Here is a 25,621-nt window from a genome sequence, read left to right as displayed (position 1 = left end):
GTATTTTATGGCACCGAATGCGCATTTAATTTGAAAGAGACTTAATATTTTTTATTATTATAGTTAATATTAATTATTTTTCTACAGGGACCTCCAGGACCTGTTGGAATGATAGGCCCAGCTGGTCCACCAGGAAAAGATGTAAGTTCACTATTACTCATCCAGTGATTAATAAGTGGCAAGAAAGAGAGTTTATTAAATGGTAAGACAGCAGAGCACTTGATTCCATTGCATTTAAGAATTGTTAACATCACCCTATTTCCCAATTTGACAACATGACTGTAAGAAATTAGATTTGACTTACAGTAGGTATAAATGTCCGTTCCAAAAAAGATTCAGTATTAGTGGGCAATTTGAATGACAAATTTATATTTAAAAAAACAAACAAACAAACAAAAAACCCCAAGCGTGAATTATGCTATTTTGATCTGGTGTCAAAATAATTGGCACTTAAAAAGAAAAGCAGACAGCAGTAGTAGTTGTCTGCTCCTGTCAAATCTTGCTTTGAGAGTTAAGGCTGTTAAAACCATCTTTTATGCCACAGCTGGGAGTCCTGAACAGGTATAGTACAAGGCAAGACAAGCAGCTAAAGTTTTTCTCCGTTTTGAGTGTTTTTCCATGAAAAATAAGTTTTCTTGTTAAAAACTGCAGTTCTAAATCCTGGTAAGTGTTTTTCAGGAGGCAGTTATATAGCAAACCCTGCTATAATCTTCCCCACTGTCTTTGGTGAAGTTCCACCTGGTTATTCCAACTCACCTTGATCTACTAAGACTGGTTCTTTGTCAGTAACTGAAGCAACAGCACAACAGTGAAAAAAAAAAATATTTCTTTTATTAGGGAGAACCAGGAAGACCAGGCAGACATGGAGACCGTGGAATCCCTGGAATACCGGTATGGAAAAGCCCCCAATAACAATGGTCTTCTAAACTAAGGTTTTGTTTTCCCATTTAAAATTACTCAAGTGAACGTGACACACAATGAACATTGGCTTGTGCTCTTCATACAGTAAATTTCTGTTTTATTAATCATACTGTCTTTGTGTTTTTAGGGTCACAAGGGACACCCTGGAATGCCTGGGGTGCCTGGGATGAAAGGTCAACGAGTAAGTATTGAGTATAGCTGAGTCTGTTTCTCTACTTGAATTATGGTGTTGCACTGTTGTGCTCTTTCAATCAATTCCTTTCTAAAGAGGCTGAATCATAGAATGAAAGGCCAATTTCTGGACAATGTAATCTGACCTTCTGTAGTAAAGACTGTTAAATTTTATCTGGTTACCTTGCTGTAGAGCTCCATCCCAAATGCTGTGCTGAAGCCTGCTTTCCAGAAAAGCATCCACTCTTAAATAATGGCCATGGAGAGATGAAGGAATCAGACCTGTTGTTCAAAAAGTGGTCCAATAGCTGATAGCACTCATTATTAAAAATATGCCTCTTTATATGAGTTTGTCTTGAAGCTTAATATTTTGCCAAGAGGACTCAAGTTTCCCAGAACACAAAAGGAACACTAGTCACAGATATGGTTTTCCTTTCCCACAGGGTTTTGATGGAAAAGACGGTGCCAAAGGTGACAGTGGTGCTCCTGGTCCAAAGGTAAAACCCCATAGTGTCATCTTTGTAATAGGTAGAGTAATATCCTCATAATTTGTTACATAGCTGTGCTTTGCATATTACATAATGATAAAAATCCATTAAATGTTAAAGAAATTAATTGACTGATATATTATAATTGACTCCGTGAAAAGAATGAGACTCATTCTGAAGGAATTAGGTTTTTGGAACCACATCATATCGTGATTTTCCAGCCGTGATAACAATAACATTCTAAAATGAAAGGGCATGCCTGGATCATCTGACTTTGTTGCATAATATTAAAGGACTGAGCCTTCATGATTGTGGTTTTTTTCTGTTTTATTATTTTATTCTGTCACTTGCTTAGACTTCTCAGGCCTCACAGGTCTCAGTTCATGCTGAGGACACCCAGCACCATGCAGAATGGGGCAATGGATTGGGCTGTCTCATTTCTGTGTCTCTTTCACTTGAACAAACCAAAAAATGTTTTCACCAAAGTTCATTCTGTCATTTGGTATTTTCTTTCCATAACAGGGTGAAACTGGTCTTCCTGGAGCAGCTGGGGTACCAGGCCAACCGGTAAATATGTATATCCTGTAGTATTTAAATGGAAGTGCCAATGGCACTTCCCAGTTAACTGAGTTACTCATCTTCCTTTTAACTTATTTACCCCACCACATGCACTGAACAATGCTGAGATACACAAATACGAGCAATGTCTCTTTGCTCAGCCATATTATTTTGGAAGTTGTTTAACAGACTCCTTTTCTTATGTTTTCTAGGGACCAAGAGGTCCAACTGGTGAAAGAGGAAGACCCGGGAGTCCTGGTGGCCCTGTAAGTGACTGCATCTGTTGTTCTTATCCAGAAGCAGAACACATTTTGTTTCAATATGTTGAGAATTCCCTACTTCATAGATTTACCTTAAAACAGTTGTAATGCAGGGAATTAGAAAACTATATAGCACCTGTAAAATCATACATGAAAACTTTCCAGTCCCCAGTTAAAGACATAACTCTTCTAACTCATGATGTGGTCACCATCTTATTTTCTATTTCCTTATTTTAAATTAATAGATTGCACATTAAAGGAGAGTTCAGTGTTTCAGCATAAGCTCAGGTTCAGCCAAGAGGAATAGGGAGGAGGAGTCAAAGCAAAGGGTATCAGCAGAAGGCAGAGAGAGGAAAAAATGCAATCTCAGAAGTAACCTGCAGGAAAAAGGTAAAATTACTTTTTGACCCAGATTAGGAGGTACATTCTTTGCTCTGAAGGAAGTCTGAGTTCATAGTGTTCAACACAATCAGCAAAGCACAGCTGAAGTATAATAAGCAGCAAGTTGTTCATACATGCACTATATAACCTGAGCAGCAGACCTGGTCTAACATGTCTACAAGACAGGCAACAGGATTTAAATCATACCACTGTTAGGATTTTGGAGTGAAATTTTAGTCTTTTATGTGAATTACATGTAACTGTTACTTTGAAATATACGTGTATTGTGATTATATTCATTTAACCTTAAGAAATGTCCCCACAGGTGATGCTTTGTAACTGTTAGCTTCTTAAGAAATGTAGTAAAAATACATTTTTGCACCTTCCTCTCTCATCATTACAGTACAGATCACATAAAGCACTGGATATTCCTTCACAAAATACTTAGTTAATTATCATTTTAGAATTTCACAGTTGAGGAATCCTTGGGTCTTGGTAAACCAAATGGGAATGTACAGATACAAAAAGATGATGGGCATGATGCATGTGGGTCTGTGTCTGGGGTAGCGCTCTGTACCCAACGCCTCTCTTCTTTCTGCAGGGTGCCCATGGCAAAGATGGATCTCCAGGAGCAGCAGGCCCACCTGTAAGACACTTTACAGATGTTTGACTTTTAAGTATTTGTGTTGCACAGGTCTAATTACTTCTAGTTGATGTTCTGCAGTGCCAGCAAACCCGAGGCTGGGGGTGCACTGGTTTAAGAATGATGATTTTATTTAATTAGATTTCATATCTGTGTTGATTAAGAAACCTGAAGCACAGACTGCAATAGGAGAACTTTAACACTGAAAGTCAGAAAATGCATAAAACCAGAACGAGATTATTCTTACAGAACGTACAGATGGGTAGAACTGCTGTTCTCTATGCAGATAAAATTTTGAATAGTCTTATCAATTGTATTATTTAGCTATTTGAGGTGCGCAAAAAGTTTTCCTTCCCATCTGCATAGAAACCTGAGCATGTCCACTTGTATAGGTAACAAGTATATTGGCTTTTTTTTTTCTACTACACCTTTTTTATAATTAGGACAAATTTTGAACATTTTTTTATAACTGAATCTCTTTAATGATAGCTTTCATGGTTTTTAAATTTACAGCACAGAAATTTAGCTGAGCATGTAAAAGGGTAATTAAGGTGTAGGTGTGATATTTTAGGACTAGCCAAACTTCATCTTCTGCAGCATGATTTATATTTGCTATTTTGCCAGGTGTTTCCTTACTCAGAGAAAAATCCCATAATTAGACTTTTTTTCTTTAACTTAAGATTAATTCCATATGGCTTTTACCTTTTGCATTAATAGTATTTCTTTCACTTTTAAGGGTCCCCCAGGTCCCCCTGGAACTGCAGGATTTCCAGGCTCTCCAGGTTTTAAGGTATTCAGCTAAAGATGCATACTAAGATAGGATCTGGTCCTTTCTGTAATTAGCCTGCATCTTTATTTTATGAGTCCTCCTTTTTCTGGCTGCTATTACACGGCTTGCAAGCCTAGAACAGATGTGTTTTTCATATGCAGCATGAGACAAACTCTATCCTCATCACCTTCGTGAATACCCTCCCCAAAACACCACTAAGTGGTAGACCCAAGCCTTATGTTGCGCTATGGGAGGGGCTCAAGTGAGATTCCCACAGCTAGAGGGGCTGTGCAGGGCTGGCTGGAGTGCATGGGTACCTTGGGCCTCAGCACCAAGCATGCCACACCAGTTTGGCTTTTGCCCTCAAGTGATGATGGTGATAACCTTCTTCCCAAATCTCGCAAAGACGCCACAGTAGAGGAACAAACCATGAAGCTAATACTGATTGCCCTGGAGACAAGACTGAAATGGATTCCTTTTCTCCTTTTACTGTTTGTCTCTAGGGTGAAGCTGGTCCTCCTGGTCCTGCTGGTTCTAGTGGTAGCCCTGGAGAGAGAGGAGAACCTGGTCCTCAGGGTCATGCTGGGCCACCTGGGCCTCAGGTACATAAATACCACACGGGAACTGAGAAGTGTTGTGCCACCTGCTCTTCACAAATCCCTATGTGTCCTTTGGTTGAGTCTTTGTTATTGGTTATTTGTACATTTAATTTTTTCAGGGCCCTCCTGGAAGAGCTGGAAGCCCTGGTGGCAAGGGTGAAATGGTGAGTACTTTTCATATTGCTGTCTTTTGCTGCCCTGTGTTGGTGAGCATCTCTGTTTGGACTGGGCAGAGTCCAGTAATGCCATGCTTTCTTCATCTCTGTCTGCTGTTCACTCTCTACAGGGACCTTCTGGCATTCCTGGTGCACCTGGTCTGCCAGGAGGACGTGGTCTTCCTGGTCCTCCAGGTACAAGCGGAACCCCTGGAGCAAAAGGCCCTCCGGTGAGTTACTGACATTCATTACACTGGTTGTACAAACAAATATAGTGGAAGTAGTTCTGACACCCTTAAAAAAACCCTTGAACTTGTCCTATTCACTTGAGAGGGTCTAATAAATTATTTTATAAAAACAATAGGTAATTATTTTTTATAAATATATATGTACCTTTTACACATGTATATATTGTCATATATAAAAATTATACGTAAATATGATACTATTTATTTGCTTTCCTGGTCTATCTATCAATTCAGAAACACACAACAAAAAATAGCTTGTTTAAAATGGCTACTTTAGACAAAATCTGTTGTTTTAAAATCCTAATTTCACCTGTTTGAATTCCCCTGCCTGAGTCCACAGTTCGCTACTCCCTAGTGAGTTGTATGTACCCTTATACTGTCATTTACCCCAGCAGGTTCTTCCCTGACAGCTTTACACCACACATGGTTCTTGGTCAGAGAAAATACTTAGGAATTTCAAGCAAAAGTCTCAGTGATGTCTGAAATAGCAGGGTTTATAAAAATCCAGTAAAGGAAAGAAGTGATACAATCTTAAACACCACTGAGTAAAATTTTATGTCTGTTTCTGAGCTAAGTCTTTTGCAGAATGTAAAATAATAAAAATGAAAAAATTGGAAAGATGTCTTTTTCTTAGTATTTTAGTACATCTAGTAGCTCTAGAATACTAACCTGTTGCATCCCATAATTTTATTCGCATTTTCTCCTGTTTAGGGTGAACCTGGTAAGAATGGTGCAAAAGGAGATCCAGGCCCAAAAGGCGACCGTGTAAGTGATTTTAAAATGTGTTCAGAGTCCTCTTCCAAGGAAGTCTGAACCCAGATTCATTGCCTATACAACACCCAGCGGGTATTTTTGGAGACTTCTGACTTTACTGGTGGGCTTTCTTGTTGCTGTTGCCAGGGTGAAAACGGCACCCCAGGTGCTCCTGGACCTCCCGGTGAGGAAGGCAAAAGAGGAGCAAACGGCGAACCCGGCCAGAACGGCATCCCTGGCACGCCTGGAGAAAGGGTAAGCTGCTGCAGATGACCGTGCACCCCAGGTACATTTTGAGTTAATACACAGACAGCAAAACCTGGTCTTCAAAATATTTGGAGGAGAACTTTGGCTCCATATCTGTTATCAGCAAATTCCAGATGGGAAACTGGGTTACCAAACTGGGTAGAATTCTTATATAGCTCCTCCTCTGAATTGCAGCACTTGCATCTATCTCAGTCTGTAATTAATTTATTTTTTTTCTTCTTCTGATACTGGAGAAGCAGTGATCTTATGTACCTGGAAGCTGTATCAAAAGATTTGTGCTGGAAAGCAACCATAAACTGTGGCAACTATGCAGGAGGGGAAGAAAAGAAAAAAAAAAACCAAACAACCAAATTTCAAAATTACTTCTCCATTATCAAAAATGAACAATTCACAAAATTTCAGTTCTGGAAAGAGAAAATAACACTAATTCTTCTACATTCAGGATATGTTTTTATGCCAACATTGTCATTGTCAATAGATCTTAAATGTCAATAATATCAATAATAATGTTGTCAGGATGTCTCTTATATTATACTATCTTTCGTGCCAACAGGTTTTTTAGCTAGTAGGTTCAAGAACTTTCCAAAGAACATTCTCACAAAGGAATTCCTGGATTGATTTATTCAACAAACTAAATAGCAACATCCTTACAAATTTTAGATTTCTATTCCCATCTGAATCAAATGAAATTGTTTTGAGCTATTTATAACTCTTAATTTATTAATTGATTACAGTATTTGCTGAAACTATGAAGAAACTGAAGATGCACAGTGAACAAATTGATCATATTAAATATATGAATGGTTTGCAAATTAGATTTTATAATTCAAATGTCTTGTAAGCAATGAAGATAGTAGTAAGTGTTAATATTTAAACAATACTATAGAGATCTTGAATTAGAAGAAAATAATTGTTCAAGACAAAGTGTTGTTTCATTTTTTATATGAATTTAGAAACATACATAAAGTAACTAATGCAGGGACAGTTAAAACTAATGGAGGACAGGCTATGATTTCAACAGAAGGGATATATCCAGAAAAGATAATTCTGTAGACATTTTTGTCACAGTAAAATGTCATTTCCATCTCTTTCTTTCATTAATTTTGATAATAGTATATCTAAGGTTAATAGTTTAGAAAAAAAAACTCAGTTGCCATTACATAAGTCCTATTGCCCATGATCCATATTTTGTTCTTTTATTTGGCAGGGCTCCCCTGGTTTCCGTGGCTTACCTGGTAGCAACGGGCTTCCCGGTGAAAAGGTATGGGTTTTCCTCTAAAAAAACAAAATCCAAAACTTCTGGAGAATCCATCTGAATTTGAACGGATAATTTCAGATTCAATATGATGCTGATTTCCTTATGGTGAATGTCAACATCTCTTTTTCAGGGTCCTGCAGGTGAACGTGGTAGCCCAGGTCCTCCTGGCCCCAGTGGACCCGCAGGAGAGCGTGGACAGGATGGAGGCCCAGGGCTTCCTGGAATGAGAGTAAGACAGAACATCTTCAAGAAAATGAGATAAACTCCATTAGAGATGCCTCATCTGAGTTGATGCAATAGAGGTGTCCAATTAGAAAAAATTGCTGTTAGTTCCTTTCAGTAGAGTACGTACATTCGTAGCGCAAGAGAGAACCATGCAGAGACATGGGGCATTCAGAGAACATCTGTCACAAGTGGATGGGGAAGCTGAATTAATGAATCTAAACAAAATGAATCTCTGAAGATGAACGTGCTCCCAGTTCTTAGAGTGTGCCATGTGCTATCATGAGATACAGCTTTAACCTCAATTAGCATTGGATGATTTTCTCTATTATCTATTTATATTTTAGCAAATATTATAATTATAAAAGGCATTATGTTTATTATATTAATAGGCATATACATATATATTTAAATAGGCTTCAAATTAACATTTAAATAATTAAAGTATAAATCAATTTATATATTTCAATACAGTTAAGTATTACATTTATTGCTTATTTGCAGTTAAAGCAAATAAGCTGTTGATCAGATTTTCATAGTACATATCAAGAAGATTTTCAGAGATAATATACACCATTGCATAATATGTACAGAACGTAAAAACATTTTGTGAACTATACTAAGAATTAGCAACAAATACACTGAAATTCAGAAGTTATTCTGACTGCAGGCTTCCAGGAGTTAAACAAGGTTTTATTCAAAATGAAATTAAATTATTTAAAATATAACAAAAATAATATTTAAAAACATAAAAGAAGTTAACTGAAATACATTATAAATTGTTTTGCTTTTAAGTAGAGGTATGTAGTCAAAATTGTTTCATTCCTTGATTTTTACCATCTGAAATTGGTTTTCCTCCCAAGTAATGAGAAAATACAAGTTTTGTGCATATTGATTATTGTCCAGTGCCTGGATAATATACAGTAACTCTCAGAGAAAGTGATAAACTCCTAAAAAAAGAATTTGTTAGCTTTCTCTGATTTTTCCCCCCATGAGATGGGGGGTGGGGTGGGGAGCAGGAGGACTTTTAATCTTTACTGAAGAAGTGAAAATCAAGCAAGTAGTTTAAAATGTATTGTTATATATTTCAGTTTTGTAACTTGATGATACACATTTTGAAATGAAGAATATCACTTGGTTTTCTTCAATTGCAGGGTTTGCCCGGAATCCCAGGAAGCCCTGGAAGCGATGGGAAACCTGGCCCTCCAGTATGTACATCGTGCAAATATTTAATACTAGTTATACTCACCTTACCCTCGTCCCACTCTATCTACATGACAAGATGTTATCACAGTCAGATTAATTGTCTCTTTTTTTGTTTAATTACTACTTAATTATCACTTTATATGCTATCTCGTAATAATATTCTGTAAATCTCGTCATTTAATGCTATTTAAAATACAGAGTATACAGAAGCTTAGTTGAAATACAAAACACGTAATAAGTTTTGAATAACAATATCGCTATCCTAATCTCACCCTCACTCACTATTTAATGTCATGGATATTAATTTATTTCTCCTAACAGATGCCATTTCTTTATTTCTTTTTTGCTTATCCCAGGGTAGTCAGGGTGACTCTGGCCGCCCTGGTCCACCTGGTCCCTCAGGCCCACGTGGTCAACCAGGTGTAATGGGTTTCCCTGGTCCTAAGGGCAATGAGGTGAGTGGGGTTTCTCCATTTCTCCTGTGCTTCCGCTTGATCAGCCAAATGTTAAAATAAATTGCTCCTTAGTGGGGCTATCTCACGCTGCAGCTTACTGTAAACTTACCAGAAAAATGTTTTAAATACGATCTTTCTCTTTTGTAAGGGTGCGCCAGGTAAGAATGGAGAAAGAGGCCCTGGTGGACCACCTGGAACACCTGTAAGTTTCATTAAGATTTTGTTTAATAATATTATAATTCAATAGTGATATAATATTAATTATTAATAATAATTTTATGAGTGTTTTAAAATATATATCAACCCATAACCATAGCCTACCTGTTGTCTTGTTATAGGGTCCTGCTGGGAAGAATGGTGATGTTGGCCTCCCAGGTCCTCCTGGGCCTGCTGTAAGTGTCATAGTCTCATAAAAGGCAATTATGAGTTATTGCCAAGGTGGTCTGGCACCTGTAGATAGAGACTGTAAATGTAGGGGAAGGAAAATATTTTTAATTACATGAAGAAATCTCCTTTTATGAAGACAGATAGAAGAGCTCTTCTTTCCCATTATTTTAATAAGTTCTCAAAACCTGAGTCAGGTATACCTTGTAGAAGTTGAGATGAAAAGTCAATTTAGAGCTCTTGGGGATCCTACCAGCTTTTCAAATTGAAGCTTATTACTGCTCCCTTTAATGTTTATAGCATTTCAGACTAGTATCAAGTACAAATGTGTCTGCTGAATTACATCTAACAGTTGGAGTGAAAAAAAGCAAACACCAGAACACCAAGATACATTAGTCTTTGGGATTGTGCAATGTCACCATCAAATCATGATAAGAAGGCATAGATTAGAGGTGGTGTGGAGGTGTTTGTATGTTGAAATGTTCTCAGAAAAATTCTTTTTTCTCTTTTGTTTGACTCTAGGGTGCTCCTGGGGAGAGAGGAGAACCAGGAGCATCAGGTCCACCAGGCCTCCAGGTGCTGTGTATTTATTGTTTGTTGGTTTCTGATTCTTTTTCATAGACTAACACACACGCAAAATGAAAAGGAAAAAAAAAAAAAAAAAGAGGCCTCTAAACATTTTCATTAGGGTGCATGTCATCATATTTTGAAGTAAGACAGATCAACTGCTTGACAAAAGTTATTGCTTAGTATTTCACAACTGCAAAACAGTTGGCTTAGCTCAGTAGATTATGTCACTTAAAACCTCTAGCCATCCAATTATCACCTCCTCCCCACTAAAGGATTGCAATGAGTTGGGCACACATCTTTGTGTCAAAAAAATTTGCTAGATAGGAAAACATATAATTCATCTATGTAACATGGATGATAAAATCGTTCTTCCATATAGGGATTGCCTGGTGGACCAGGACCAGCTGGAGAGAATGGAAAGCCTGGAGAACCAGTAAGTAATATTTTTTTATTTTTTTAAGTAACAAAATATAAATGAGAAATTGTTCTTAGGTTACAGTTCCAAATTCAAACAGCTATCAGCATTCTGCAGAGCAGGGAAGTCTGATTTTAGGGATACTAGGTGAAAGAAATAGGATGCCGACCACAATGCAGATTTACTAAGTGCATGGATAACTTACACTTATTTTCTCATTAACAGGGGCCAAAAGGTGATATTGGAGGACCAGGATTCCCAGGCCCTAAGGTAAATCGTACAGCAACATTTCTGTAATGACATAAATGAATTAACGAACTATGAACCTGAAAACAAAGAATAATGTGTTTCTTTGTCACAGGGTGAAAACGGTATCCCAGGTGAACGTGGTGCACAGGGTGCCCCAGGACCTCCTGGAGCAAGAGGTGGCCCAGGCCCTGCTGGCTCAGAAGGTGCCAAGGTACCACAGTTGCTTTCCTGCTATTATGTCTAGCATTCGGGTTAATATTTCCACCACCCACCCACCCCTAATTATTTTTTATTACTCTGTAGGGTCCTCCTGGCCCTCCTGGTCCCCCTGGAGGCACAGGGCTGCCTGGCTTACAGGGAATGCCAGGAGAAAGAGGCGCTTCTGGAAGTCCTGGGCCAAAAGGGGATAAGGTAACACATCCACACTCTGTCAATTTTATGCTAATTTAGTGTTAGTTTCCCACACAGCACTGAGATTGTTCACATTTTCACTTTTGGTCTGATTTCAGACATACTATGGATATAGCAGTGTGATATGGATCCTATATATTAAGAAATATAGGATTTTCCACCTGATTTAATATATGCTAGATATTTTGCTGTGCTAGATCTCTTGGGGGAGGGCTACCTCAAAACAGTTCTAATGAAGCTAATAAACAGTGGGAATAGCTTATACCATGGCATACAGTTTGGCATAGACTTCATTTTGAATCAATTTGGGTTTGGTTTTTTTCCACCAAAGTATTCAGCACCTGATGCAGAATACTGGGCAGAATGTCATCCCCAATTTTAGACTTGTGTGATCACAATAAGAAAATCTGGTTATGAGATACCCTCAGTATGAGTTCCTCTCCGCAATAATGTTTTAATTCTTTTTTCCCCACCCCCATTATTATGCTCATCTTACGCTTGCTTTTTGCTTATGGTTTTTACATCTTATCTATGCTAGGGAGAACCTGGTGGCAAAGGTGCTGATGGCATTCCTGGTGCAAGAGGAGAGAGAGTGAGTGGTCTTTAAACACATAACAATTTATCAGTTAGCTTCAGACAGTCTAGGCTTAGAACATAAGTAAACTTACAGCTAATAAATATTGTCAGGAAAGGTAAAGTAGTAACCCCATTGTATTTCATCCTGGCAGCGCAAATCTGGTTTCGTAAACTAAACTAGACTTAAAACTAGTTTTTGTGAGTACAGCTGCTTGGGTAGATATAATAGATTATTTTTTTTGCAAGCAGAAGATTACAATTAATTGGGAGAGTGTTTTGGAGGGAAAGCAGCGATACAAAAGTAGAGAAAATGTTACTAGCTTCATACACCCAGCTGACTGAGGGGGAAAATGCTGGTTATAATAAAGCACGAAAAGACATCATGATAGTAAGTATTCTCACACAGAATATTTCTGCAGGTTACTATATAGGATATATTTATACATCTATATAGCATGTACACATAAAATAGACACTTGAAATATATGCATATAATTTAATGAGTACGTGCAAGCAGTATATACATCAAAATAATGAGGTATGGCAAATATATAAAAATGCAGCTTCTATGAGTTGGAGGAAATAGAGAAAAAAAGTATTTCAAACCATAAAGTACACATTAAATTCTCAAGAAAGCAAAAGGTCAGGGAGCTAGTCAAGAGATTTTGAACATTTACTGAAGAAACATGGACCAATTATCTGTAAGAAAAGTTAGGGCAAGGCATAATTTTTATTGTCTGCCATTGAGAGAGATCTACTAACTTCAGGTGGGTTTGGATTAAGTTTAGACTGTTGGGAACAACAACAAAAAAATATAGGATCAATCAAGTGGAGATCTCTCACATCGCAAAATGGTGTCATCTCAGAGTGTCACTCCAAAATGTAGCGTGCAACAACACACTGGCATTGTAGACTTCCATTTAAATATCTTTAGCAATCTGTTTACACTGAAACAGAAATTATATTTATCAAAGCAGAGGAATTAACATTCTCATGTTTTGACGCAAAATATATTATTTTCTAATCGTTTAGGGTAATGTAGGTCCCATCGGTCCTCCTGGTCCTGCCGGCCCACCTGGAGATAAGGTAAAGCATCCTCTGTAATGATGTTTGATACTGTAAAGTCACACCAGTGGCCGTCTCATGGGAAGAAGAAAAACAGCTACTAATCGTTCTTGTGCCTTACAGGGAGAGACTGGTCCAGCAGGTGCTCCTGGTCCAATGGGTTCCCGTGGTGGTCCTGTAAGTGATAGTACTTTTCTTCCAGTATCACTTTACTATGGCTTCTCTAGCCTAGCATAGACATCAGCGTTGCACCTATCCCATCAGGAACACATGTGGCTTGACTTCAAAATAAACTAAGCACATTTAGCTCCTGTTGGCTCTTGGGATTTGCAGGTACTAAGGACTCTAGAAAATCAGTGCTTTTAACGCTGTAAAGGGGTTGGATGGCTGCAGTGACAGGTCAGGGCAAGAGTGTGGGCAGTAGTTGTTTCCATCTTGTCTTACAGTTAAGTAAACTTTTTTAAATGCTCATATTTTTTTTATTTTTTTTTAGATAAAACAGCGCATTTGGATCTCAGTTGCATATGGGCTGTGTTCAGGGTTTATACAGGTGTAACTGAAATCAGTTTGCCACACTTTAGATTATTATCAGATAATTCTCAAACAGATTTCTTTTAGATCTCAAGAGCAAATATTGTTTTGTGCAGGGCTTTTTTCCCTCCAAAGGATGACACAACAAAGAAACTTCTGCAGTGTTCTCTAACTTGTAAAGTGAAGCCTATTTTTCTAACATCTTCCATGGCTAACATTTTTTCTACAGGGTGAACGAGGAGAACAAGGTCTTCCTGGACCTGCTGGCTTCCCTGGAGCTCCAGTAAGTATAAATTTCTAAAAGCAATTGAATGTGATTATCTCTTTTTAGTTTAAGTTCATCCATATCTCAGAAAGGCTTGCTGTAACCCTTTTAATACACATACCTGCTACATACGTTTGATTCATTTGCGACTCTTTCTGTACTCAGTCACACACAGAAGAACATTTCTTTATCCTTCCCTTCCTGTACTGGAAGACCCATAGAATTCAATTGCATTCACATTTCATTTAATATTTAAATTCTTTTCAGAAGAGTATCTGGATAGGGTTTCTCAGCACAGTGATATCATCTGCATTTTTTTGAGTCGTAATAAAATAACATAATTTTTCTACAGGGCCAGAATGGAGAACCTGGTGGGAAAGGAGAAAGAGGCCCACCTGGTCTAAGAGGAGAGGCTGGACCCCCTGGAGCTGCAGGTCCACAAGGTGGTCCTGGTGCACCAGTAAGTTTTTGCTGTTCCTTATTGCTACACAGAGGTTTCTTCAGTTCTCCCTCAGCCTCAAGGTGGCTGGGCCCGAGTGCAAGCATCTGAATTGCCTAAAACTTAATGACACTTCCTATAATTTTAATCTATTTATTAAGTCATTTTCTTGATCTATTTCATTCCATGTAGGGTCCACCCGGTCCCCAAGGAACAAAAGGAGAACGTGGATCTCCTGGAGGCCCTGTGAGTAGTTCTTTGACTTAGTTGCTATTAAATGATTCTGTTACAACAAACGTGATATAAATGAAAAACAAGGGCTTCAGGGACTTTAATTGTTCTTGAACTTCAAATACTAAAGTGTTCTAGAAGGAGTAATTAAAGTTGAGGTGTTTAGTGATCTGGATTACATTGATTTTACTATAAGTAAGGTGCCAAAATAACTTTTGGCACAGTGACCCAAAACTTCAACATGGCTTATCTCAACACTTACTAGATTTACATGCCATCTTTGCCAAGTTTCTCAGAGCCCATTAGTTCACCTTTGAGGAACATATGGGACCTTCCCTTAGGGGAAAAAAAAAAATCAATAAAATTTTTAATTTCTTTTTCTGTTCCAGGAGAGTTAATATTTTAATTCAGGTTTTAAGCAAAACACCTAAATATAATTAGTATTCAGCTGTTGTATAAAAATAAATTTGTTCATATTTTTCCAATCTTCAGAAAAGGACAACTAAAAGTATTGATCTCTCGTAGGGTGCTGCTGGTTTCCCTGGTGCTCGTGGTCTGCCTGGTCCCCCTGGTAGCAATGTAAGTTGTCTTAACCCCTTTTTTATTTTATTCTTACCTTGTGAATACATTTAGATGTATATTAATATATTAAATTATATTAAGCTGTATGCACCTTGACATGAATAGGATGTAAGCAAAAGCATTCTCAATATGATGTTTCAACTCGGGGAAAAAATTCTCCAAAAAAAGAGATTACTCTCCTCTTAGTTCATATGGAATAGCAATTCATTCACTTACTGTCTTGATACTCCTCCTGCTTTTATGGTTTGTTCTCCAAAGCCCATCGGAGTTAATGGAGTCCTTCTCCTGAATCAGGTCCTCGAGTATTTCTGTTTGTGGCAGTCATTCCGTCTTCTCTCTTGCATGATGCAAAAAAATATTCAATTCAGAATCTTGAATTGGTATGCATTTTCAAAACTATGTTTTGTAGCTCACTGTTGAGAAATCTTTTTAGTTGCCTGTATGGAATGGAATCACATAAGATTTAATTATCCTGGGTCAGAGGAGTTTAGAAAGATTCTTGTGGCAAAGTTTCTCTCTTATGATATGGCCTACATGTAAAGTTTAGTCTACCAGTCTGCAGTGTCCTATTGTAAAAATGTATGCTGGTGCATCAGCTAATTACAATATTTTATGCAATATCTGTGTGTGAAGAAAAGCTGTTTCATAATACCCTTGCATGTTCAACATGCACCTACTTTTGACTCACATAGTAAAAATTAGATTCCAATTTTTGATTCTTTAAAAACTAAGAAAATATAAATAACACAACACATTTACACATTTTGAAATCAAAATTGTAAGTAATCTTTTGTTTTATGGTAACTGAGGTATAAGGCAAGAAAAATTCTTTCTTTTTTAACAGATTTTTATTTTCTGTCTTACAGTTACAGACAGATGCAAATTTGAATATTGCTAAATAAAAAGAAAAAATAGGGTTTTATTTAAGGTACCATTAAAGTCAGTGTAACTCTTTCCATTGATTGGTTAAGGCAATAGTTCTAATGAAAGACATTTCATTCTGCATGTGTCCAAGACACCACCTTAAAGGTGTCTGGTATGAGTGAGTCAAGAAATTAGCAGGGTCTGCTACTGGTTTTCAAATTTCTGTGGCAGAGCCATAGGCAAGAAACTTGTATCCTGTGTCAGATGCATTACAACCACTGGGCATCCAAGATGTGCAGGTGTTGTGTTATGCAAACAATGTGTCCAGACAGTAGGTAGAAAAAAAAAAAAAATCAGTTTTGAAAGTGGTAGTTGAAAGGATTACCTTTATAAGACCAGACCAGATTTGGGTGCATAGAGGCTCGACCCTAAATCTGCCTTCAGGCAATGACTCAAGTCTGGCTGGCTTTCATGAGCAAAGATCAATGCCATAAGCATATGCTACTGTTTCAGAGAACACAGCTCACGCACTCTTTTTTTTTTTCAATTATTTTCAGGGCAGTCCAGGTCCCCCTGGTAATGCAGGACCTGCAGGCAAGGATGGGCCTCCTGGACCCCCTGGTAGTACCGGTGGTCCTGGCAGCCCGGGACCTGCTGGAACAAGAGGTGAGCCCGGCCCGCCAGGCGAAAAAGGGTCACCAGGCGCACGAGGAGAAAGGGTAAGTATACATCCAGCCGGGGACTGTTATACCAATATATACCAATAACAGGGGTTGATCTCTCAAGAATAAGAACCCACTGACTGAATGTTGCAGATGCTCAGTATTGACTGATCTGACCTTTTCTTAAACAGGGGGCACCAGGTGAACCAGGTCCTCAAGGCATCGTTGGTGGCCGAGGTAGCACAGGTTTGCCAGGTCTGCGTGGCCCGAGTGGCCCCCCCGGTATGGCGGGTGCCAAGGTGAGAGCACATTCACTGCAGCAGTAGCCTCAAAGCTAACGCAACGGCTGTAATCCAGCCACTAAACATAGCGTAGAGATACAAAAAGTAATGAATGTGTTGTATTTTTTTAAAAAAATGCTTTTTAGTCTAGACACTATGGAATTTACAGTTATTTGTATTTGCATTCAGAAGATTGGGCTTTAAAATGTCCGGTCACCTGCAGCTGTGGGATGTGAGATTGGCTTTCATCTCTATTACCAAGAGCCCTGAATCAGATTATCTAGAAGTATATAGCCAGCTTCACACGCTTAAGGAGGGTTGTGGACTATAAACTCTCCTTGAGACAAGGTGTGAGTCGTAGTCTCACCTACCACAAGATATTTATCTTTCCTTAATTCTCAATATGTTTCTTGCTTAAATATTATGACCCCAACAGAAAAATACTTTCAGTTCCCTCCAGAAAAAGCGATGTGAGGCTTGGTTTGTATTTTATCACTAATATAGTGACAGACTGGCATTTTTTTGTTAACTGTTTTGGCTATTGGTTTTGGGTACATAAGAAGAGAAATAAATACAATATGCAATGTTCCTTGGGTTCAATGGCCTTGCATGAAGAATACCAGCAATATAAATTTGGCCAAACTTTTTTTTTTTATCTTTCTTGTTTTCAGTATTCACAATCACCAAAGTCACACTGGCCCTTAGCTTTATTAGATCTCCTTCATAACGACCATATATTCAATTGAAGATGTAGAACAGTATTTCCCAAGTACCTTATCTGCAATGAAACCCCTTCCCTTTTTTTTCAGGGTGAAGATGGTAAACCAGGCACGAATGGTATCCCAGGAGAACGCGGTGCTCCTGGGCCACAAGGTCCTATTGGACAGAGAGGCTTACCTGGAGAGCCTGGCAGAGATGTGAGTAGATGCGTTAGACCTTCCTGCTAGCTTGTGAGTTACAAATGGGAGATGCTGGGAGTAAAGGTGCTCCAAGGTTCACAAAGCCTTCCTCAAGTGCCTGACGCACAGGGACCTGGGCAGATTACATTTTCGTGTAAGGTGGCATAGCCTGCTGTCTCTGCACAGCTCTGTCTCGCTTGGAACTGAACAAGAGATGGCATTGCCCATATGCCTACAAAATAATGAAGGTCTTCCGGATCTTTTAGGGGCCAATCCACCTTCAGGAATTCTACCCTCTTGAAAATGCTCTTTCTTTGATAAGCATTATTTAAGTTTACTAGAGTACAAGCTGTTTATTCCTCATCCAATTTATGAACAAACTGTACCACTCTGTCTCCCTCCCAGGGTAACCCTGGCTCAGATGGCTCACCCGGACGTGATGGATCCCCAGGAGGCAAAGTAAGGAATCACCAATATCTTTAGATTGCCAAAAAAAGGTTACATAGAGATGACGATATACATAGTTCTGTGCTATGTAACTTGTTCCTTAAATCTCTTATGCTCCAATGAATATACATTTTACACTGTACTTCTGTAACACACTAAATTTATTATCCTGTCAACTGTTACTCTGCAGGGTGACCGTGGTGAAAGTGGCTCTCCTGGCCCTCCAGGACCTCCTGGTCACCCTGGACCTGCAGGTAGCAGTGGTGCACCTGGAAAAGCTGGTGAAAGAGGATTTCAGGTAAGAAATACCTTTTCTATGCAAAGTCTATTTCATGCAGTAATAAAGAGGAAGCTTGGAAGATTCATACATTTGTTACTGACATAGTCTGCTGGCATTGAGGACCTCTCTTATAAGAATACCAAGGGGAAAGACATCACAGTTTATGTTCCTGATAACTCTATATAAATTAAGCTTAAAATCCACATACTCCTTAGGATGCCAAAAAGCACATCATCCCACCAGGCCCTATCTTAATTTCCATCCCATTTGGTGCTTATGCAGCAGAAGCGATGTTATTTATTTGAACTAAAGGAGTAACTTTTGGAAGTCCTCAAGTTATTTCTGAGAAGTGATGACACCAGCACAGCTTGAGCACTGAGCAACTCACAACGTGAAGGAGTCCAGTGCACGTAGTATGTATCAGTGCCTACAAGCAGCTGAGTAAGACGAACGTGGGTAGAGAAAGGAACTGGCCAAAATTCTTGCTGATTGTATAGTGTGTGTGTGTAGCTTCCCCTTGTTTTCAAACAGCTGCTGGCTTTGAACATATTGCTTATCTGGAAATAAAAAGGCAGTCTAGTCAACACCAAGTGATCCATATTCTTACTGTGTCACAGGGTCCACCTGGCCCTCCTGGCTCTACTGGTCCTGCTGGTACTCGTGGTCCTGCTGTAAGTTATATTTAAAGTATTTGTAATATCATAAATTCACCATATTATGTTATTTGGGTATTTCTTTATATGTTCCTTTTGTCGCAAATCTACTCTTAAAGGGTCCTCAAGGTCCTCGTGGTGACAAAGGTGAACCTGGTGAACGAGGCAGCATTGGCATAAAGGGTCATAGAGGGTTTCCTGGCACTCCCGGTCTCCCTGGTCCTCCTGTAAGTATTTTGCATTGGATTGGGAATTGCAGCTGGGTTTAGTTTCTGTAGTTTAGGTCCCAGGTAAATAGTTAGCCTTAAATAATTTACTGAGGAAAAAAAAAAAAAAAAATCTGTGTAATTGGATTGTTAAATGAGTTCAAAAGCCCAGATTCCCTGAATCAACCTGAAATAATTATTAATAAAGAACTGGAAGAAGCTGTTAGGAGCTAAAACTGGGGTTGCCATATTCCCTTTCATCTATGTGTCTGCCTTTGCCTGGAACAAACACTTTTTGTATTCATTTATATAGGTTACTCCTGATTAAATTATAGAAGATAGAAACAGGAGTTAAAATATCTTTGCCTGTTAGAAATCTACGTTAGGCAGGCAACTAAATCCATGAAAAAGCTACTTGGAGTCCAAACACCTCACTTCCATCATGTATCTTTTGCAGTAATTAATAGTAGGGCAAAATGGGCATGAAATAGTAAACCAGTGAACTGTGAACATGCATTACCATTTTGAACAGTTCTTAATAGCTAAAAGAATCAAAGGGTAATAGACAGGCATGCCCTAGGTATTCAGGATAAATGAAAATTTTAAAAGTGATTTACAGTTAAAAGAACCATTAATAGCACTCATGGGTACAAGCGAGAACCAAGAAACCAAAACTCACACAATTAATCTACTAATGATGGCAAAAAGATAGAAGTGTTCACTATAAATGCAACCAATACCAACCTATTTAACAACACAATATAACCGGTTATCTAATGTATAACATGAGTTTTTAAAAAATCCGATACATTCTCATTTACATTATGACAGTGAGATGGTCAATAATCTTTAAACATATGGCTTAGTCCTTTGTGGTGCATAAATAGAGCAAATTTTATAATGCATTTGAAAACATGAGTGTTTGTCAAAACATTTAAATAACTTCAGTGGTAATATGATTACAACTGCAGCATTATGAGCCTATAGCCATGTATTCTTCCAAAGTTCATTGATGTCCATTGGCTTTCTTGCATTTTGGATATCGTATTCATTAATATTTTTCCATTAGAGGATATTTAGATATTTTTTTCTGGCTAAAGAACGACAGAATGAAAGCCATTCACTCTCATATTCGAAATAGTCTTTCTATAAGGATGTGTTTCATATAATCTTAAAGATGTTTTCAATGTCTGTCTTTAAGGTACACCCAACTAGTTGCAAAACATTACTGGGAGGTGTATGACTTACTTTTATTTTCTTCATAGGGTCCCCTGGGTCCACAAGGTGCAATTGGAAGTCCAGGAGCTTCAGGTGCCAGGGTAAGAAAAACTCCTTACTTAGTGTAACTAGAAAGAAGATTCAGACTGCTTAAAAAAAAAAAAAAAAAAAAAGAAAGATAGCTGATTTAAAAACTTTAATGGGCAACAGCTGAAGAAAGAGAAAACACCTGATATTTCAAACATTTCTGTATGATTTATCTCACAAAGTACTTCTGAATTTGAGATTATCCGGTTAACTATTTTGACCATATTATTTGTGTTCAACGTTGTTCTAGGGTCCCCCAGGACCAGCTGGGCAGCCTGGAAAAGATGGTAGAGGTGGCTACCCAGGTCCAATCGGTCCTCCTGGCCCCCGTGGTAACAGAGGTGACAGTGGCCCTGCAGTAAGTAAACTGTGCACACTCAACCAAACCTTTAGGGATTAATCATCGAACACAGAGCACTCTCCCATTTAAATATCTCCCTCAGAAAATTCTGTATTTCATGGACAGAGTTTGTGGTAGGATTTATCTAGCTACCAAGGCTAAATTAAGGACACAAAAAAACCAGCACAAAAAACCAGATCATTTGTAGTTCCATCTAACTATTGATGTGTTTGGTGTTGCATTAGTCTCATAATCATCAACCTTTCTGCGTCCAACAGGGAGGCAGGGTCCCCACTTCAAAGCACAGACCCCCTTTGTGATATGGAAGCTATAAATTGGGTTTTCCACACTTCTGTAGGGGGGGGATGGTGCTGCAAAGGTCACTAGCATAGTCACTTCTCCTAAAGCCAAGAAACGGTTATTCTCTGGGTTTTGGGGGAAAGGGTTCCTTCTCCTTCTCAAAGCCCAGACAGAAGAAGGACAGTCACAGCTTGAAAAAAAAATAGGAAAAAAAATTCTCAATTTTAAGAAAATAAAGGTCTGGAAAGTCTAACAGATACTTATATGTCACAATTGCTATTATTTAATGAATAATAAAATATTTACATGAAAATTCACATTTTCTTAAGATTAGGGCCTACACAGACTCCTAGTTTTAACCTGTAATCTCCACTCAGCACTATGTTCACCTTTTTTTAGGGTCCACCAGGCCAGCCTGGTCCTTCTGGTCCGCCTGGTCCTCCAGGTCCATGTTGTGGTGGCGTGGCTTCCCTGGGTGGTGCTGAAAAAGGTCCAGTGGGCTATGGGTATGAATATCGAGATGAGCCAAAAGAAAATGATATCAATCTGGGTGACATCATATCTTCAATGAAATCAATTAGCAACCAGATTGAAAATATCATTAGTCCTGATGGGTCACAGAAAAATCCAGCTCGTAACTGCAGAGATCTGAAATTCTGCCATCCTGAGCTCAAGAGTGGTATGTTTGTGTTTTATTTTCACCAACAGTGGCAGATCTTCATTTTGTTTTTCATAAATGCTATTGTCTTTAAATATTTAAATGCATAGATCTGTTATAAAAATTTGACTTGTTTTATTTTAAACAAATATCATGATAACCAGGATAAATGTAATTATGATTTTGAACTTTAATTTACTCAGTGTATATAATGATTTCAACTACAATTCTTACATGCTTGTAAGTAAACATGTTTAAATAATTATTTTGAAAAAAACCCCACAACCAAACCCAAGTTCTATCTTTATTTCAAGTGTCAGCCATATTATTTATAGTATTCACATGAATGCAATATATTTTTATATCATCTTATTTTTTGTGGCATCGCTTTTGTCAGAGTTAATATGCTTCCTAATTTGGCTCAGGAACCTGGTATAGAAATAAGCTTCACCATCATGCAGTCAGATGTTTCTCCAAATATATTAAGCCCCTTAATATTTCTTTATTACTATTTTTTTTACCTCTAGGAGAGTACTGGATTGATCCTAACCAAGGCTGCAAAATGGATGCTATTAAAGTATACTGCAATATGGAAACTGGTGAGACATGCCTCAGTGCTAACCCCAGCACTGTGCCAAGGAAAAACTGGTGGACCAGCGAAAGCAGTGGAAAGAAACACATTTGGTTTGGAGAATCTATGAATGGAGGCTTTCAGGTACGGAATTACCACAGCTAACAGCCCGAAAGGTAGTACATCTATTGTACTCGCATTCATCACAATGTACTTAAAAATAATCCTGAAATTAAACTAGGCTAAACATTTAGCGGGTGAAATGATAACTATATGGACTGTCCCTTGACATGATTAAAACAAACCTGTTGCTCATGTGTTGTACTCTGCAGTTCAGCTACGGCGATCCTGAGCTTCCAGAGGATGTCTCAGAAGTTCAGCTGGCCTTCCTCCGCATCCTCTCTAGCCGTGCCTCCCAGAACATCACCTACCACTGCAAGAACAGCATCGCCTACATGGATCAAGCCAGTGGAAATGTTAAAAAAGCTTTGAAACTGATGAGCTCTGTGGAAAGTGAGATCAAGGCTGAAGGAAACAGCAGGTTCACATATGCTGTTCTGGAAGATGGCTGTACTGTAAGTAAACAAGACTTCTACTATGGTAGTTTAATACTCTAGAGGACTAGACCCATAATAAAGGAAGAGAGAGCTTTGCATGACCTGGGTAAGGCAAAGACGCAGCTGCACCTAACCAAGGAAACTGAGATTCCATACAAGACGTGTCACTCCCGTGGCAATTGTAGAAAGTGAGGTGCACTCCTATTTAAATCTGTGCTTTAGAGTCAAAGTCGACAGCGACCAAGTTTTGATCCATCCCATGTCAACATTAAAACTAAGAGTAATAGGAATCATCTTGGTCATTAAAAAGTAACAAAAAATAATTTAAAAAATTTCAAGGCTAGCTGATTCAAGCCATGGGCTATGATTGTGGGAGGGGGCAAACTTCTCTGTGCCTTGCTCACTGCCGCAGAAAGCACGGGAGAGGAGCAGTCACATCAATAAGCGTGCTAGGCTGTAAGCATCTGCAGCCTTTTCAGTAACAAATACAAAACACCATAGCACCATCCACAGTTTCTCCTCCTGCTGTTTAAGGTCCCCAAAGCACAACGAACACTGACATATACAGCAAACCTGCCCTTTAGGGATGCACGAACATACCTACTCCGTGGCCATTTCTTTAACCTGAACAGCTACCTCATTACACTTTTTCCTGAGGCCAAAACCACTTCCCAAACAGAGTAGCCATCTGTACCCGCTCCCAGCACGCAGAGCACGTCTCAGTCACAAGTCAGGGCGCTGGCACCGCTCCAGAGTACTCTACGGTCCCTCAGAGATCCCATCCCTTCTGAGCCCCAAGGTCTACAGCCCCATGAGACCTCGCGTAAAAGGTCCAGAAATTAAGACTATTTAACTACGTGTTCATTTCTACAGAGGCTGTGACCAACTTTCGTAGTGGTGGGAGGGACACATTAAGATGGAAAGAGAAAGCATGAAATGCAGTAAACTGTAGGATAACTTTCACATACCCCTACAGTGATTTCTCTAACGTGTTGGCTTTTTTTCTTTTCTTTTTAACTTCACAGAAACACACTGGTGAATGGGGTAAAACAGTCTTTGAATACAGGACGCGCAAGACAATGAGGTTGCCCGTGGTTGATATTGCACCCATAGATATTGGTGGTCCTGATCAGGAATTTGGCGTGGACATTGGCCCGGTCTGCTTCTTATAAATCAAAGATTCTGCTCTTCCTGAAATCCCAGCAAACAGATTCACACTCCAACTGTGCTCCTTTGTTTTAGCCTTGTCAGCTATTACAGGTGACCATCTGTATCCCAGTTATTTATTAACAAAATTTCTGGGGGAAAAATAAATTTGAGATCAAGGGTTGGTTTTGGGTTTGGTTTTTTTTTTTTTTTTTTTTGCTATTACACAAAGTACAGTAAAAATGCTTTTTTGCTCTATTTTTTTTTTACCAAATTCCATCTTCAAAACATGTCTCCGTGGTGCTATAATACAACTTCAACACTTAATAAAACAACACTGTGTTCTATTAGTTGAATGTTAGCCAATTTACAAAGCACTGATTGCTCCCAGTACCAAAGTTTACCCTCCTTTCTAAGATGCAGTCCATAAAGCTAAAAAGACCTCCCTGTTTCAACTACCTCAACATGGACAGAAACGGGGATGTGTCTGATGAGTCAAACCAAAAATCCAAACAAATCAGTCAAAACACCTTGGACCCATCGGTCAATTCAGTGGAATCATTTGGTATAAAATTGTCTATTTCTGTACTGATTAGCTGTGAAAAAGTACAGTGTCTTTTAAGAGTTCAATACCTTAATGTCAGTAGTCACCATAAGTTTATTGTTGGATTGTATTCTGTTATCAAAGGTGCTTCTCTACTTTCCTGTCGTTGCTGGTCAAGACCACTAAAATTAGGGAAGTGTAAAAGACTAATATGATGGTGCTAATGTATTTTTCACTCCTAACTCTGCAAGTCGGGGTTATTGACTTGCTTTAAAAAGAAAAAGAAAAAAAAAAAAACAACACGTAAATGATTTAAAGCAATTGTAAATGTCTCCTGTCAAAGATCAGCATTGGCATGTCCTAGTTGAGAACTTTCTCCCTTCACTCTGTAAAAGTCAATAAAGATGCAAAATTGTGAACTTCTTCTGTCACGTTAACACATTTATAGTGTTGAAGGTTAACCATCTTTGTAAGCTTTTATATGGTTGTTGGTCTATTCCTTACAGAGACACATAATAAAATATCTTAATAAAACTCCTTGTTTCATAAAACTGACTTTTAAAATTTATTTCAATATTTGTATCTCTTTCTTTGGTACCACTTATTTTTCTAGGATCACTTTTTTGAAGGAAAATTTGGTAATCCTAAGGGATGAGGTTTATGCCATCATACTATGAAATTTTCATTCTTTCTTTTTCCAATCCTCTCCCCAGCCAGTGGCTCAGTTTTTTTCAAGCGTGGTGAGCTTCTCTGACTATCAGCATGGATTCAGCTCTGACAGCAAGAGCCAAAACAGCTCCCATGCACCTAGGCAGACCAGTTTGGAGGAAATACAA

At 38.5% G+C, this 25,621-nt stretch overlaps 1 protein-coding gene across 1 annotated transcript in view; it reads left to right on the top strand.

The window, feature by feature from the left end:
* Positions 1–25,336, top strand: part of COL3A1 (collagen type III alpha 1 chain) — a 53,023-nt gene extending 27,687 nt beyond the window's left edge. The window contains exons 8-51 of the mRNA XM_080398779.1: positions 88–141; positions 838–891; positions 1,049–1,102; positions 1,536–1,589; positions 2,103–2,147; positions 2,351–2,404; positions 3,381–3,425; positions 4,159–4,212; positions 4,695–4,793; positions 4,910–4,954; positions 5,077–5,175; positions 5,905–5,958; positions 6,094–6,201; positions 7,421–7,474; positions 7,602–7,700; positions 8,848–8,901; positions 9,256–9,354; positions 9,503–9,556; positions 9,693–9,746; positions 10,261–10,314; positions 10,688–10,741; positions 10,949–10,993; positions 11,085–11,183; positions 11,276–11,383; positions 11,922–11,975; positions 12,992–13,045; positions 13,148–13,201; positions 13,785–13,838; positions 14,173–14,280; positions 14,452–14,505; positions 15,016–15,069; positions 16,494–16,655; positions 16,790–16,897; positions 17,689–17,796; positions 18,184–18,237; positions 18,416–18,523; positions 19,123–19,176; positions 19,278–19,385; positions 20,630–20,683; positions 20,920–21,027; positions 21,709–21,988; positions 22,495–22,682; positions 22,871–23,113; positions 24,121–25,336. Coding sequence (XP_080254905.1) covers positions 88–141; positions 838–891; positions 1,049–1,102; positions 1,536–1,589; positions 2,103–2,147; positions 2,351–2,404; positions 3,381–3,425; positions 4,159–4,212; positions 4,695–4,793; positions 4,910–4,954; positions 5,077–5,175; positions 5,905–5,958; positions 6,094–6,201; positions 7,421–7,474; positions 7,602–7,700; positions 8,848–8,901; positions 9,256–9,354; positions 9,503–9,556; positions 9,693–9,746; positions 10,261–10,314; positions 10,688–10,741; positions 10,949–10,993; positions 11,085–11,183; positions 11,276–11,383; positions 11,922–11,975; positions 12,992–13,045; positions 13,148–13,201; positions 13,785–13,838; positions 14,173–14,280; positions 14,452–14,505; positions 15,016–15,069; positions 16,494–16,655; positions 16,790–16,897; positions 17,689–17,796; positions 18,184–18,237; positions 18,416–18,523; positions 19,123–19,176; positions 19,278–19,385; positions 20,630–20,683; positions 20,920–21,027; positions 21,709–21,988; positions 22,495–22,682; positions 22,871–23,113; positions 24,121–24,267 — 3,747 coding nt within the window. The 3' untranslated portion in view covers positions 24,268–25,336. The remainder of the gene's footprint in view (positions 1–87; positions 142–837; positions 892–1,048; positions 1,103–1,535; positions 1,590–2,102; positions 2,148–2,350; positions 2,405–3,380; positions 3,426–4,158; positions 4,213–4,694; positions 4,794–4,909; positions 4,955–5,076; positions 5,176–5,904; positions 5,959–6,093; positions 6,202–7,420; positions 7,475–7,601; positions 7,701–8,847; positions 8,902–9,255; positions 9,355–9,502; positions 9,557–9,692; positions 9,747–10,260; positions 10,315–10,687; positions 10,742–10,948; positions 10,994–11,084; positions 11,184–11,275; positions 11,384–11,921; positions 11,976–12,991; positions 13,046–13,147; positions 13,202–13,784; positions 13,839–14,172; positions 14,281–14,451; positions 14,506–15,015; positions 15,070–16,493; positions 16,656–16,789; positions 16,898–17,688; positions 17,797–18,183; positions 18,238–18,415; positions 18,524–19,122; positions 19,177–19,277; positions 19,386–20,629; positions 20,684–20,919; positions 21,028–21,708; positions 21,989–22,494; positions 22,683–22,870; positions 23,114–24,120) is intronic.
* Positions 25,337–25,621: the final 285 nt, after the last annotated feature.

Source organism: Falco punctatus, assembly GCF_963210335.1.
Source record: "Falco punctatus genome assembly, chromosome: 8".
Taxonomy (NCBI): Eukaryota; Metazoa; Chordata; class Aves; order Falconiformes; family Falconidae; genus Falco; species Falco punctatus.
The sequence above is the reverse complement of the archived record's forward strand: the minus strand, read 5'-3'. Positions and strand labels throughout refer to the sequence as shown.